Source organism: Mustela lutreola, chromosome 3 (assembly GCF_030435805.1).
Source record: "Mustela lutreola isolate mMusLut2 chromosome 3, mMusLut2.pri, whole genome shotgun sequence".
NCBI classification, from domain to species: Eukaryota; Metazoa; Chordata; class Mammalia; order Carnivora; family Mustelidae; genus Mustela; species Mustela lutreola.
In genome coordinates, this window is record NC_081292.1 from 136,247,214 (window position 1) to 136,260,709 (window position 13,496).

Sequence of the window (13,496 nt, forward strand, 5' to 3'; positions counted from 1 at the left end):
TCTTCTCTCCTTTAGTCCTGAGTAACATTGCTGGATAGAGTATTCTTGATTATATTTTTTTCTTTCAGCATTTTGAAGGTATCATGCTCCTCTCTTCTGGCCTGCAAAGTTTATGCTGAAAAATCTGCTTAGAGTCTTAAGGAGATTCCCTTGTATGAAACAAGCTGGTTTTTTTTTTTTCTTTTTCTTGCTACTTTTAAGATTCTCTTCTTGTCTTTAACTTTTGATGTTTTAATTAAGTGTGTTTTGGTGTGGATTGCTTTGGATTCATCTTATTTGAAACTCTCTAGGCCTCCCAGATCTGAATATCTGTTTCTTTTCCAGGTTAGGGAAATTTCAAGCCATTATTTCTTCAGATAAGTTTTCTGTCTCTTTATCGTTCTCTCTTCTTTCTTCTGGAACTGTTGTAATGCAAATGTTAGTGAGTTTGATGTTTTCCAATAAGTCCTTTAAGCTATTTACTTTTGTTCTTTTGTTCTTTTTTTCTTTTTGTTTCCCTGATGGGTAAGTTCCTCTGCTCTGTCTTTGAGTTCACTGATCTTTTCTTCTGCTTCATTTAGTCACCTGCTGAAACCCTCTGGTGTATTTTTCAGTTTAGTCATTGTATTCTTTAATTTCATTTTTTTCTCTTGGAACTTTTCAATATTTTCCACCCCTTTATTGAAGTTTTCACTGTGTTCATCTGTTCTTCTGAATTCAGTGAGTGTCTCTGTGGCCATTATTTGGAACTCTGTATCAGGTAAAATATTTATCTCTACTTCATTAAAAATTTTTTTTGGGGGGGTTATCTTGTTCTTTTGTTTGGAACGTGTTCCTCTGTTTCTTCATTTTGCTTGACATTCTGTGTTGGTTTCTATACATTAGATAAGACAACCACTTCTTCCAGTCTTAGAAGTAGAAGCCTTGTGTAGTTGAACTTTATTATTCAGTCCTGTCCTAGCTTTTTGTTATGTCTTGAACTTTTTTGATTGTCCAAACAGCCTATTTTATTTTTAATTGCTCCCAGTAGTTAAGGTTATTCCCTATTAAAGGTATTCACATCACTGTTTCTCTTCTTTAGAACACCTTGTTATAGTTACATTTGATTCATATCAGAAGGTGAAAATTGACATCTTGTTCATCAAATTGCAGGTAAATATAATCAATTTAAGAACTCAGAAATGATGTTTTCAGGGGCGCCTGGGTGGCTCAGTGGGTTAAGCTGCTGCCTTCGGCTCAGGTCATGATCTCAGAGTCCTGGGATCGAGCCCCACATTGGGCTCTCTGCTCAGCAGGGAGCCTGCTTCCTCCTCTCTCTCTGCCTGCCTCTCTGCCTGCTTGTGATTGTTCTCTGTCAAATAAATAAATAAAATCTTAAAAAAAAAAAGAAATGATGTTTTCATATAATTGAGCTCTTATCAAGTATGTACTATTTAACCAGAATTCTGTGAGAATAGTATGTACACTTAAAAAGACTAGAAATAAACAAAATGTGAGGGGCACCTGGGTGCTCAATTGGTTAAGTGGTTGCCTTTGGCTCAGGTCATGATCCTGGAGTCCTGGGATTGAGTCCGGAATCCCAGAGTCCCTGCTGAGCAGGGAGCCTGTTTCTCTCTCTCCCTCTGCCCTCCCTCCACTTATGCTCTCTCTCAAATAAATAAACAAAATCTTAAAAAAATAAAAAAAGAAATAAAATGTGGCTAACTTTGAATAATGGGAACATGGAGGATTTTCCTCCAATGTTTCTCTGCTCTTTATAGTTCCCCAAATTTCTAGAATGATACATTATTTTTATAATGAGTAAAAAAATCCAGTATATGTAAAAATGTATCTAGATGGTATATAAAGGGATTATGATTGGAACTAAAACTAAACTGTGTGATGTGGTCTCTTTAACTATAATTTTCCATGTAGCAAAACCCAAAAAATATCATTCTTATTTGTAAACTTTTAAAGATTATCTAAGAATTCAGTGAACTAAGATCTGTCCTTGATGGATGGATCTGGCTTGGATGGAGCCATCTACTAAAGTGCTGCATTTTCTTCCACCCTGGGACGATGCAATAACAGGTCCCTCAAGGAGCCAGGAAAGCTTGTTCTTGCTTCACATAACACTTCAGCTGTTGACTGCTGGAATGGCTTCCAGGCTTGCTCTGGATAGTGTTCCAGGTCGCACTCCTGCCCTGGCAATGCTGTAGGAAGAGTAGGGCTGCAACATCTGCCCTTGCCTAGGATTTTATGTTTTGAAGTTTTCTCACCTGACTGCTGCAGACTTAGGCAGAGCACAGGACAAATGGACTCCAGACTTCCTCACTGTAAAGAAGACTGCATAGCTAAACAAGCATTGTCCTCTCTTATGGCTAGAGGTATACCTTATGTACCTTTTTAAAGCCAAGAATTACAGTCAATAATAGCCTAAGGCTAAAACCTAATACATCAGTAAAAATAACTTTTTTTAAAATTTATTTGACAGATAGAGATCACAAGTAGGCAGAGAGACAGGCAGAGAGGAGGATGCAGGCTCCCCGTTGAACAGAGAGCCCGATGCGGGGCCTGATCCCAGGATGCTGGGATCATGACCTGACCCGAAGACAGAGGCTTTAACCCACTGAGCCACCCAGGTGCCCCCAAAATAACTTTTGAGATAGGAAACAGAAAATTATATATTATGAGTTTAAGTATTATTTAATCATTTCTCTTGGAGGTAATAATTTTGAGATAGCAAAACTAGCCTTTTGCATTTACTTCATTTTCAGAGGATGAAGAGAATTCCCAAATAGGATTTTCTTTTTTTGTAGACAGGTTCATATCCTAATGGAATTAAGGAATAAAAACTAAATATAGTGCTTCAAGGTTACTTGTATAATATCATGAAAGTTAGCACACCACAGAGTTCTACAGAGATTAGAATTCTGATCTTATTTTTATCACAACATTGTTAAACTGTTTATAAATATTTGTATTTCAAAATAAGTATGTTTCCTCTATAGCTCTATAGGTAGTGCTAGGTTTAGTTGTCAGTCAGTTTCTCTATATAACTAATTGAAAATTTTTAGTATTTTTAAATCTAATATTAATAGCTTTCATAATTAACATTATGACAACATTTTGTCCTTGCAATAATAAACATGCATTTTTCCTTCTACTGATAGAATCTCAATGTATTAAACATACAAGGATATTTTCAACCCTGATGTTATCTGAAATGCACATATATATTTGAAATTGATATTATGACAGAAAAAAATATAATTCTTATTACTGTTATTTATTGATATGTATATGATGGTATTTGGGACCACTCAGAACATCACAGGTGCCAGAAAAGACATTGATCTACATAGTCTTTCAATTATTTAGCCCTCTTAAAGCCAAGATTTAGAACCTATCATAATGAATTAGAATAAAACAACCTTGTTTTGTTTACATTTAGGTAACTCAAATGTCCTATCCTATTTATCCATCACATTACCTAGTTCAAAACATTTCAAATCTCTACCCTACTCGATGCAAGAATTTCAATATTTTACCAACTTGTCCTTCTTACATATTTTTTGAATCCCTAAGATCTTGTAGCAGTAGTTATTCAACATCTTAAGTAAGTGTCTCATTCTGAGCCACAACTTTTTTTTTTTTTTTTTTTTTTTTGCCAGTCACTAATATCCTTCAGCACTGTGCTACAGTCTATGATGTATAGTTTTACCCCAGGTGCCATTCCAGGCTCTTGTACAATTCCCTAAAGTAGTAGAAAGATTGGCTGTGATATTTGCATGATTTTACTAATAGCTTTGAGTTAAAAAAAAAAAGGGGGGAAAATTGGGAATCACACAGTTGTTATTAGATACAGAGGTTCTGTGGGTTTGTAGACTAAAACCCTCTGTAAGCATTCTCTATTATGCAGAATCTTCTCTGTCCAATCTCAGGCCTATCTATCTGTTTCAGGGATCAGTTTATCTCCTAATAGAGGAAATGCCTGGAACAAGTCTCTCATACCTGGATCACAGGTCCCTGTACCCCAGGCCCAGAGACAATCACAGGCTCATCCCTCTCTTTGTCTCCATCTTGCCACTCTAAATCTTTTGGTAAGACTGACAGTGGGAATGTCTCTTCCTTTTGTGGTAACACTATACCCATCCAGAGAGGTGTGGTCTTTCTTTAGCTCGGAAGATAATTCAGAACAACAGTACTTTCCCCAAAGTTGAGTTTATTAATCTGGAATGACCCCAAATATGGGGCTTATATAGGATAATCCAATTTGAGCTTCAGCAGTCCCAGGCCATTCTTCTGTCTAAGGTAAGATGCATTCACATCCTTCCTGTGGCTTCCAGTCTCCACTGATCTCTGGTGGTTTTTTGCTTGAACAAGAAAACACATTTATCTCCTAGTGTCTAACCAAAATGCGTTCAGAGACAATACAATTTAAATCCACTTATAGGAAAGAAATATTCTGTGAAGGAAAAGATAATTTGCAGAGATGCAGCTGTGCCACAATGAAGACAACCTTTTATATGATTATGAAAAGCAGATTAAGGTCTTTGGAGCCGTATTATCTGCAGTCTCCATTATAGAATAAAGTGCATGGTTTACCTACACATATTCACATTCTCAGAAGATCAAAAGATCTTCTAGGATGTTTTCTCTGAAACAAAGGAGTAGTGCGCCCCCAAAACTGAACTCAAATCTTTTTCTCAAGAGAAACAAACTGTAAGAAGCATTTAAATGTCAGTTTTTCTTACTCAGTAATTAGTGTCAAAATCTCTTGGGATTCACATTAGGCCAGGATACCCCATTACAATCTGCTTCACTAACACTCAGCAAAGTGCCAGTAGGTGATCAGAAAAAAAAAAAAATCTGATACTGATGAACTGTCTAGTGAAATAGAAAACTAAGCAGTAATTTCAATCCAATGTAATAAAGCTGATGTGCTGTAGAAGTATGCTGAGTACTCTGGGAACTGTTATGCAAAGAATCTCCACAGTCACTGTCACGAACAATGAGCAGCAGAAGGATTGCTTCTTCTGATTTATTTTAAGCTCTTTATTTTATTCATTCTTTTGGCTGCCATAGGGCCAAAAAATAGTATGTTGTATATAGTCAATGTTTAATAAATAATTGCCTAGTTGAATTGAACTAATTACAGCCTCCTGTATCTGGATCCTATTATGAAATAGTAAAATATTCCACAAAATGCACATTTATACAGCTGACCTCTTTTTTTTTTTTTTTAAGATTTTATTTATTTGACAGAGAGAGAGACAGAGAGAGAGAGAGATTACAAGTAGGCAGAGAGGGAGGGGAGAAGCAGGCTCCCTGCCGAGCAAGCACCATCCCAGGACCCTGAGACCATGACCGGAGCCGAAGGCAGAGGCCCACCCCAGTGAGCCACCCAGGCGCCCGTACTGCTGACCTCTTAATCTTCCTTGAAACTCTGTATTTGGGGGAAGTGTGTTGTTTGTAGTCTGGTGCCTAAGAACTTGGCTATTGTTTATCATCCTTTAAAATAAAAGTTTAGAAGTCCGGGACAGACATTGGCAACATAGTGAACTGGGCGAGAATCAATGTCAGAGTCCTGAGTCTTCCAAATTTGTGTGTTTTTATCTTGCCCAACCCTTTCCTCTATATCCAGTGCTCCATTCTCTCCGAAAGTTGAGTGAGCAGAGGTCATATGGATGTTAGTACAAGTGTGCTCATTTAGTATCTGACCTGCTCCCCAGGAGAATTTGAACTTTAAATTTTGTTTTCAGTTAAAGGATGAAGGAGTTTGCCCAAATAATTGGGATTTTAGTTTGCAAATAAGTGGTTGTATTTTTTTTTTTTTTCCTTTTGGGAATACATGGTTATTGCTGTTTTAGAAATCTCAAGATATAAACAGCTATGTACTCAGCCACCTATAAACTGAAATTATGGGAAAACATTGACCTTGGTTACTGTGTTCACAACCCATGCTACACACCACACACATAAACAATGCATTCATTTATTCAAATATTTATTGAGGCCCACTTTGTACTAAACATAGTCTTAGATGCTGAGGATACAAAGACAAAGCACTGTTCTTATCCTAAAGGAACCTGAAATCTAGCAAGGAAGGAAACTGTAGACTTTTCCACAGACTTTATCACATTTGGTTGTAGTTTCCTATTTTCTCTTCGTTATTTCTCATTAGACTGCAGAGTCCCTTCAGGCTGACATCTCATCTACCCTGTTCACTACTGTTCCCCTAGCATCAAGTCCTCTGCCCAGATAGTCAACAAATTTGAGTGAGTAACTAAAGCTGTATAAATATAATAAAAATAATAATAAAAATAATTAAAGTGTTGCTATAAGGGCTGGGTTCCAGGCTTGCTGTGCAACGACAGTGCTTCAGGAATGCAGAGATAGAAGAAACCCTGGCAAGAGGAGCATCATGAGGACGTCAAGACAAATGAGGAGTGAGGAGAGGACTCACTTAGATTTGGCAGTTAGGCAGTTTTTATAGTGACTTTTCAAAGAGAAGGACTAAATCTGGAAAAGGGTTATCATCCGGGTTGTTATAGGTTAAGGAATGAATTAGAATTGGATAAAGCTGGTTGACTTGAGTTGGGAAATGAGATAATAAATCCATGGCGTGGGCAGAGTCTTTCATACTGATGTAGAAGTGAAGAAATCTCTTCTCATATTCTCTATCTGCTGTGGCAACTTTGTGTAAAGGGATGTACATTCCATGTGCCTTAAGGAGACGTCTTTACCTCTCAGTCAGTTTTCTGATTTATCGTAATTATAATAAATTTTCTACTTATAAAAAACAATTGGATAACTACACATGTGAGACCCAGTCTATTTTTTTTTAAGATTTTATTTATTTATTTCACAGAGAGAAATCACAAGTAGACAGAGAGGCAGGCAGAGAGAGAGAGGGAAGCAGGCTCCCTGCTGAACAGAGAGCCCGATACGGGACTCAATCCCAGGACCCTGAGATCATGACCTGAGCTGAAGGCAGCGGCTTAACCCACTGAGCCACCCAGGCGCCCCGTGAGACCCAGTCTTAAGAGAAAGTCAAGTATTAAAGTTTCCCGACACACCATATCCTCGTCATTTAAAAGCCACTCCTTTACATAGTGACTGGCTGTCCTATCAGTTCTTTCCCTCAAAAGCAGCAACTCAGGGACCAGCTTTCTCATCCCTTGATCTGTTCCAAAATACCTTATTCTTTCTTGGCTGTTAAATGATTGGCCATCTAATCCATTAAAATCATACAAAAAGAGCATAGAATACCTGAACTAGCTCTGGCTTCTCTTACCCCCTGCTGTGTGTGCATGGCATTCCAAAGCAGAATGCTGCCCACTGCTCAGTTTAAATTGGATACCCCTGAAGGTCCTTCTGCCCTATGCAAGTGAAACATGTAATTTAAGATAGTCTGTTAAAAACAAAACAAAACAAAACAAAACAAAACAAAACTTCAAAATAGAAAGTGAGATTTTTCTTTCTTCTTCCACTTAAACTCACTGTTACCTTCCCCTTAGCCAGAAAACTGACATTATAAATATCACTGCCAGACGTATTATAAGCCTAGAAAGTGTACCGTCTCAGGCCAAAATTAAATGTTGGGATTCTGATATCTTGCCTCCCTACTACCTCTGGGTCTTCTTCTCAAGACCTCTGGAATGAAATTTATGCTGGTTGAAAGTGGCTCTTAACAGGAGCTGCAGGTATTTTTCCCGAGAAGGGAAAAGTGTGAAGACGGAGCTAGGACTAATAAATCGGGACATGGTGCCTGCTAGGCAATGCATCCTTCCTAGAGTGGTCTATGGATATGGTGTTGGAGGCTTGGGGGAACATCTGTACGTGAGAGTAACTCTGGGAGAAAATAAATTACGGATAAAGATTATAAAGGATGCTGGTATTCTGAAGAAGTTTATAGGAGAATTCTAAAATGGCCATTCATTTCATTTTAAGGGTTTCTTTCTTACTAGTTAAAATATGCATAAACAATGAATTTTGGAACACACACAAATAAATTAAATTTTAAAAATAAAATAAAATATGTATCTTTAAATAAGTCTAAAATGTAATATATTTCTAAGACAGATGGCAATTAGAAAGTCACAAGTAAGCTGGTTTTATCTGCTATAAGGTAATACAAAGAAGTCATTTTTTAGGTTTCAATTTTAAAATGGAACATTGTGATGTAGATCTTATTTCTGTGAAACATCATGTGTTAATTGACAACGTGGGCAAGGCCAGCCACCTCCAAGTTGGGTTAAATTTTCAAATGAAAGTGTCATCAGTCCTCAGCTGAGGATTCAAGGATTTTGTTTGCTTGAGTTGAAATATAACACTTAGATTTCAATGATTCATTGAGCTGGTATCTGACCTAGCCTTGAAGAGTTAGAAATGATTGGTTTTCCTCATGTTTTACAATGGATTAGTTTTCTAGATAGGACATAATATATTAATGATGAGCTCATTTTAAAATTATTTATCTCTATTCAGATAATTCTTATGATGAATTTTAATATTTTGAGAGGACATAAAGTATAGTATGTTTGAACATAACTTTTATGTGTCACTAATATTTTCCAAAGCTTTATGAGTAAAATAGCTTTGTGATACCTTAATGTTTTAGATTTAAGGAATAAAAGCAAAAATATTAATGTATATACAGTTAAATCACATTTTAATTATAACAGAATTATTTTCTGCAACTCAGCTATGGGACTTGCTTAAACCTGATTTATGTATAATTTGAATAAATTTAAAAATAAATTTTGTGTAATGTGAGATTAAGAGTCACTTATGGTTTGTCTCCCTCCCAATCCCATCTTCTTTCATTTATTCTTCTCGTACACTTAAGCCCCCATGTTGCATCACCACTTCCTCATATCAGGGAGATCATATGATAGTTGTCTTTCTCCGCTTGACTTATTTCGCTAAGCATGATACGCTCTAGTTCCATCCATGTTGTCGCAAATGGCAAGATGGGGGGAGGGGGTTTGGGAGAAAGGGGTGGTATTATGGACATTGGGGAGGGTATGTGTTTTGGTGAGTGCTGTGAAGTGTGTAAACCTGGTGATTCACAGACCTGTACCCCTGGGGATAAAAATATATGTTTATAAAAAATAAAAAATTATATTAAAAAAAAATTGGAAAAAAAAATAAATTTTGTGTAATAGAGTTCCTTAAAATGGTGACATCGGGATAAAATACTTATGGGACAGATAGGATTTACATATCAAAATTAGCAATTTTCTTTATTCTTTTGAAAGATTTTATTTATTTATTTGAGAGAGATAGAGTAAGAGAGATAAAGCATGAGCAGGGAGAGGGGCAGAGGGAGAAGTAGACTGCCCACTGAGCAGGAAGCCCAACACAGGGCTTGATCCCAGAACCCCGGGATCATGACTAAGACAAAGGCAGACGCTTAACTGACTGAGCCACTCAGACACCCCAAAATTAGCATTATTCTAACAACTCAGTGCAGGTTAAGATTTAGCCTACACTATAATGCACAGTGGCTCTTTGCAATAGGGTGTATGGGTATAAATAAGAAGTTCTTCTTGGCACACGGTATGCATAGAATCAACCTCTATCTTTATGGTTGTGCCCTGTGCTATAATTCATTTTCTGATTTTTAAACATTCAACAAGTGAACACCCCTAATGAGGAATAGTCTGTAGCTGCTCCTTTCTCCTCATACAGCTCTCAGCCAACTTGAATCAACAGAATTGTTTGAAGCCAAGTGTCTTTCCATCTCTTGAGTTTTTCCCATAGGCAAGAATGCCTCACAAGCCATAATCCTTTCTTTATCTGAATTCTTCATCCCTCATGGCACAATATTGTTCACCTCAGCCAATTCTTTCTCATGCATACTCCTTTTCCCTTAGTTTTCACCCAATTATTGCATGAATACTTTTCTTTCTTGTAGGAGAGTGTCTTTGTAGTTGAGAACCAAAAGCATTGCCATAATCACACTGATAAGTATGTGTGAGGTAATAGAAAATATATTTGTTCTCTGTCCCCAGTTTCTGGTACAGAGCTTTTCCTAAAACCCTTATGATTTCCTGAGCGATAAGAACACTAGGAACATCTTTTGTTCTAATATTTGGTCTTTGACCCTGGTTCCTGACACAGGGCTCCTGAAACACTTGTAATTTCTTGAGTAATAGGAATGTCTTTTTGTCCCAATGAGGCAACTCTGGGTGGGCTTCTGGGGGTCCTTGCAAAAGGGCTGGCCACCAAGCCATGAGTAGGAGCTTGGACTTTTCAGCCCTACCCTTGATTCTCTTGAAAATGAGAGGGGCTGAAAATGGAGTAAATTATCAATCATGCCAACTTGATGAAACTTCCAAAAAATCCCAAATGAACAGAGTTCAGAGAGCTTCTGGGTCCATGGACATGTGGAGGTGCTGGGAGAGTGACACACCCAGAGAGGGCATGGAAACTCCACGCTCTTCCCCCATCCCTTGCTCTATGCATCTTTTCCATTCGGATGTTCATCTGTATTCTCTATTATATCCTTTTACTAATAAACTGGTAAATAATAAGTAAACTCTTTTCCTGTGATCTATAGTCACCTTAACAAATTGATCAAACCCAAGGAGGGGGTCATTGGAACCTCTGTGGATTGGTCAGAAGAGGCATAGGTGACAGGCTGGGCTTGAGAGGTGTCTGAAGTGTGTGTGTGTGTGTGTGTGTGTGTGTGTGTGTGTTGGGGAGGTAGTCTTGTGGGGCTGAGTCCTTAACCTGTGAGATCTGATGCTCTCTTTGGATACACAATGTCAGAATTGAATTACGGTGAAGGACACCCAGCTGGTGTCACAGGGAATTGCTGGGCTTGGGGAAGAACCACCTCCACACGTATCGTGACCAGAAGTGTCAGAGGTAAACTGTTCTGTGTGACTAAGAAAGTGACTTTCCTCCTTAGGAAGGAAAAATTTGAGTTTTTCTAATAAAGTATAAAAATGCTGGTAATAGTGGTATTAAATAAAATCTATAATTTACGTATGTTAAAGTGGAACTGTGAAAGTAAAAAACCAAGGCCATCTTCATCAGGTGAAGGTTCTTGAGGTACTGAAAAGTCTCCTTTAAAATCTTCAATGAGTCATGATTGAGCACCATACTCTTATCTAACTGATGAAAAAAATCAGCACTTAAAAATAAACAAAATTGTATCTTAGTCTGCTATATTTTTAATCTATTTTTCGAGTACTAGGTTACCATTTACTGTATTTCTTTTACTTTTTATTTCAGATGTTCTGCATTTCAACCTCATCAAAAATTAAATTGATATTTATGGGCTAATCTGGAAACCTAAATACAGTTTATTTCACTACAACTATAAAAAATATGTTCAACTTCCCATTGGCTGACTTATAAAGGGACTTCTGGACTACAACTTAATGTAAGTTGCAGACAGACTGTGTTTTGATCTTTGTTACTCACCTCCTCCCCAGGTTAAGGCATAGGTCTATTGGCAAATGCTCATGTATTATATATGCTTTGTGCCTATACATACCCTTTTTCACAATTCTGGGTTCATAAGCTTTATTCTTTCCTTCAGTGGGTATTTCAATGCCTATTATGTAAAAAGTACAGGTCTAGGCCCAAGGGACATCCAGAAATGAGGGTACTGCCCTCATGGAGCACATACTCTATCAGAGAAACTCGTAAGCCAATTTTCACAAATACATATGACATGCTTATAGTGATGGACACTCTGAAGGGAGTCCTAGAGCACTCTGGGAGCATGTCACCCAGGATCTGCCTTGGCTCCAGGTAGTTTTGATAACTTTTTCAGAGTGTCCACTGAGTAGCTGGAAGACTTATAGCTTATTCCTAAATCACGAAAATAATTTGTAATCTTACTAGAAAATCAGAAAGCATGTATTTCTCAAACACCTGTACTTTTTTTTTTCTTCAGGTATGAGGTACTCATTAAGCCCTAACAATTACCCTGAAGATGGTATTATGAATATGGCAACTTTTCTACGGGGATATGAAGAAAAGGGGATAAAGAATGACAGGCCTGAGGACCAGTTGAGTAAAGAGAAAAAGAAAATTCTGTTCTCTTTCTGTGAGGTGTGCAACATCCAGCTAAACTCTGCAGCTCAGGCCCAGGTCCATTACAATGGCAAATCCCATCGCAAGCGGGTCAAGCAGCTGAGTGATGGGCAGCCCCCGCCGCCCGCTCAGGGTTCAGGACAGCTGCTGGCCAGCCCCAGCACCAACACCAGCGCAGGTAGGTGCAAAGGCCCCAGACTCCATGAGCTGCTGGGAGAAACGCTGCTGTTCTAGAAAATGAAGGGTTTAGAAAAAGATAACTTTCACTAAAAAGCTACCACCACATTAATACGTATTCTTTTTCCTACAGTAAATTCCAAGAGCTGTTTGTTATTTCTGTGTATGTGTGTGCTTGTATAAGAAATTCACATATATTATATTAGATTTGAACAATACACACACACACATACACACAATGTTGTGTATTGGATTGTAGACTTGGTCCTGTATTCCCATAGTGTGTGAACATTTCCCAATGTATTTTGAAATAGATCAATGATGACAGTTTTTTGTTTCCCTTCTCTGCAAAATTGGGCTTTCTGGGGTTTCCTTCATCTATAGGGTAGTGTACTATTTGAGAGCATATAAAAAGCTACAGCTTTATTTATAAAATCCCGTGATGCAGGAAAGGAGCATTAATCTTGAGTGTTAGGTAGTCTTTTAGGGAGTTGGCAGCTGCGTGCCGTGGTGTTCTAACATTAGGAGCAGGCATTGCCAAAATCAACAAGGCTTACCTCTGAGCTCTGGCCCTATGGCAAGCACCTTCTTGCCTTCCCTCTCACCTCTCACCCTGTCCTGTGGGTGGGTAGAGTCAGAAGCTTGAGAATTTTCACATTTCCTGCATCTGCCCTGAATCTGGGAGATAGTCTTCCAAGTTCTTTATCTTCTCCTTAGACAGCCCTTCCTCCTCCACATTGCTGGCCATTGGGTATCTTCACTAGGGCGCAATTAAAAAGAATGTGAAAGTTACTGTGATCTGTGGTGAAGATTTCTACAGAAAGGGGGGCCTCCTACTCAGGTTTACGTGGGAGATCAAACTGAGCCTCCTTCTAGATGTGGTGGAAGAGCTCCAAGTTGCATCTAGCAGACGCTGGTAATGAGGCTTCACCGTGGAGAGCAATGACGCAGACCAGCCATTTCTTGGAATTTCACTCGGTGCCGTTACATGGCTTTTGGTTTTGTGAAGTTATGCCATGACCCATATTAAGCTCCAGTGAAAATTGTGTGTGTTGTAAAGAAATAATTTTTATAGTTCAAGCTAAACCTCACTGCTTTTTACTCAGTGTGTGATTTAATTTCATTAAATGATTTTCCCCAGTCGATACTTGGCATGCTGTGAAAGAACTTACAGGAACTTTGAGGTTGTAAGATACACATTTATTATAATAGTGAAAAATTACTTCTCCATTTTTGTCTTTATTATGATGATAATGTAAATATTCACAGATGCATTAATGTATCCGTATTTATATAGTAAG

At 38.0% G+C, this 13,496-nt stretch overlaps 1 protein-coding gene across 11 annotated transcripts in view; it reads left to right on the plus strand.

The window, feature by feature from the left end:
- ZNF385B (zinc finger protein 385B) overlaps positions 1–13,496 on the plus strand; it is a 408,372-nt gene that overhangs the window by 80,708 nt on the left and 314,168 nt on the right. For 6 of the 11 annotated variants that reach the window (XM_059166875.1, XM_059166877.1, XM_059166878.1 and 3 more), the window contains 2 exons: positions 11,209–11,359; positions 11,879–12,196. In XM_059166875.1, coding sequence (XP_059022858.1) covers positions 11,881–12,196 — 316 coding nt within the window. In that variant the 5' untranslated portion in view covers positions 11,209–11,359; positions 11,879–11,880. Of the gene's footprint in view, positions 1–11,208; positions 11,360–11,878; positions 12,197–13,496 lie in introns of those variants that run through there. The other 5 variants (XM_059166890.1, XM_059166886.1, XM_059166893.1 and 2 more) reach the window with 4 other exon arrangements.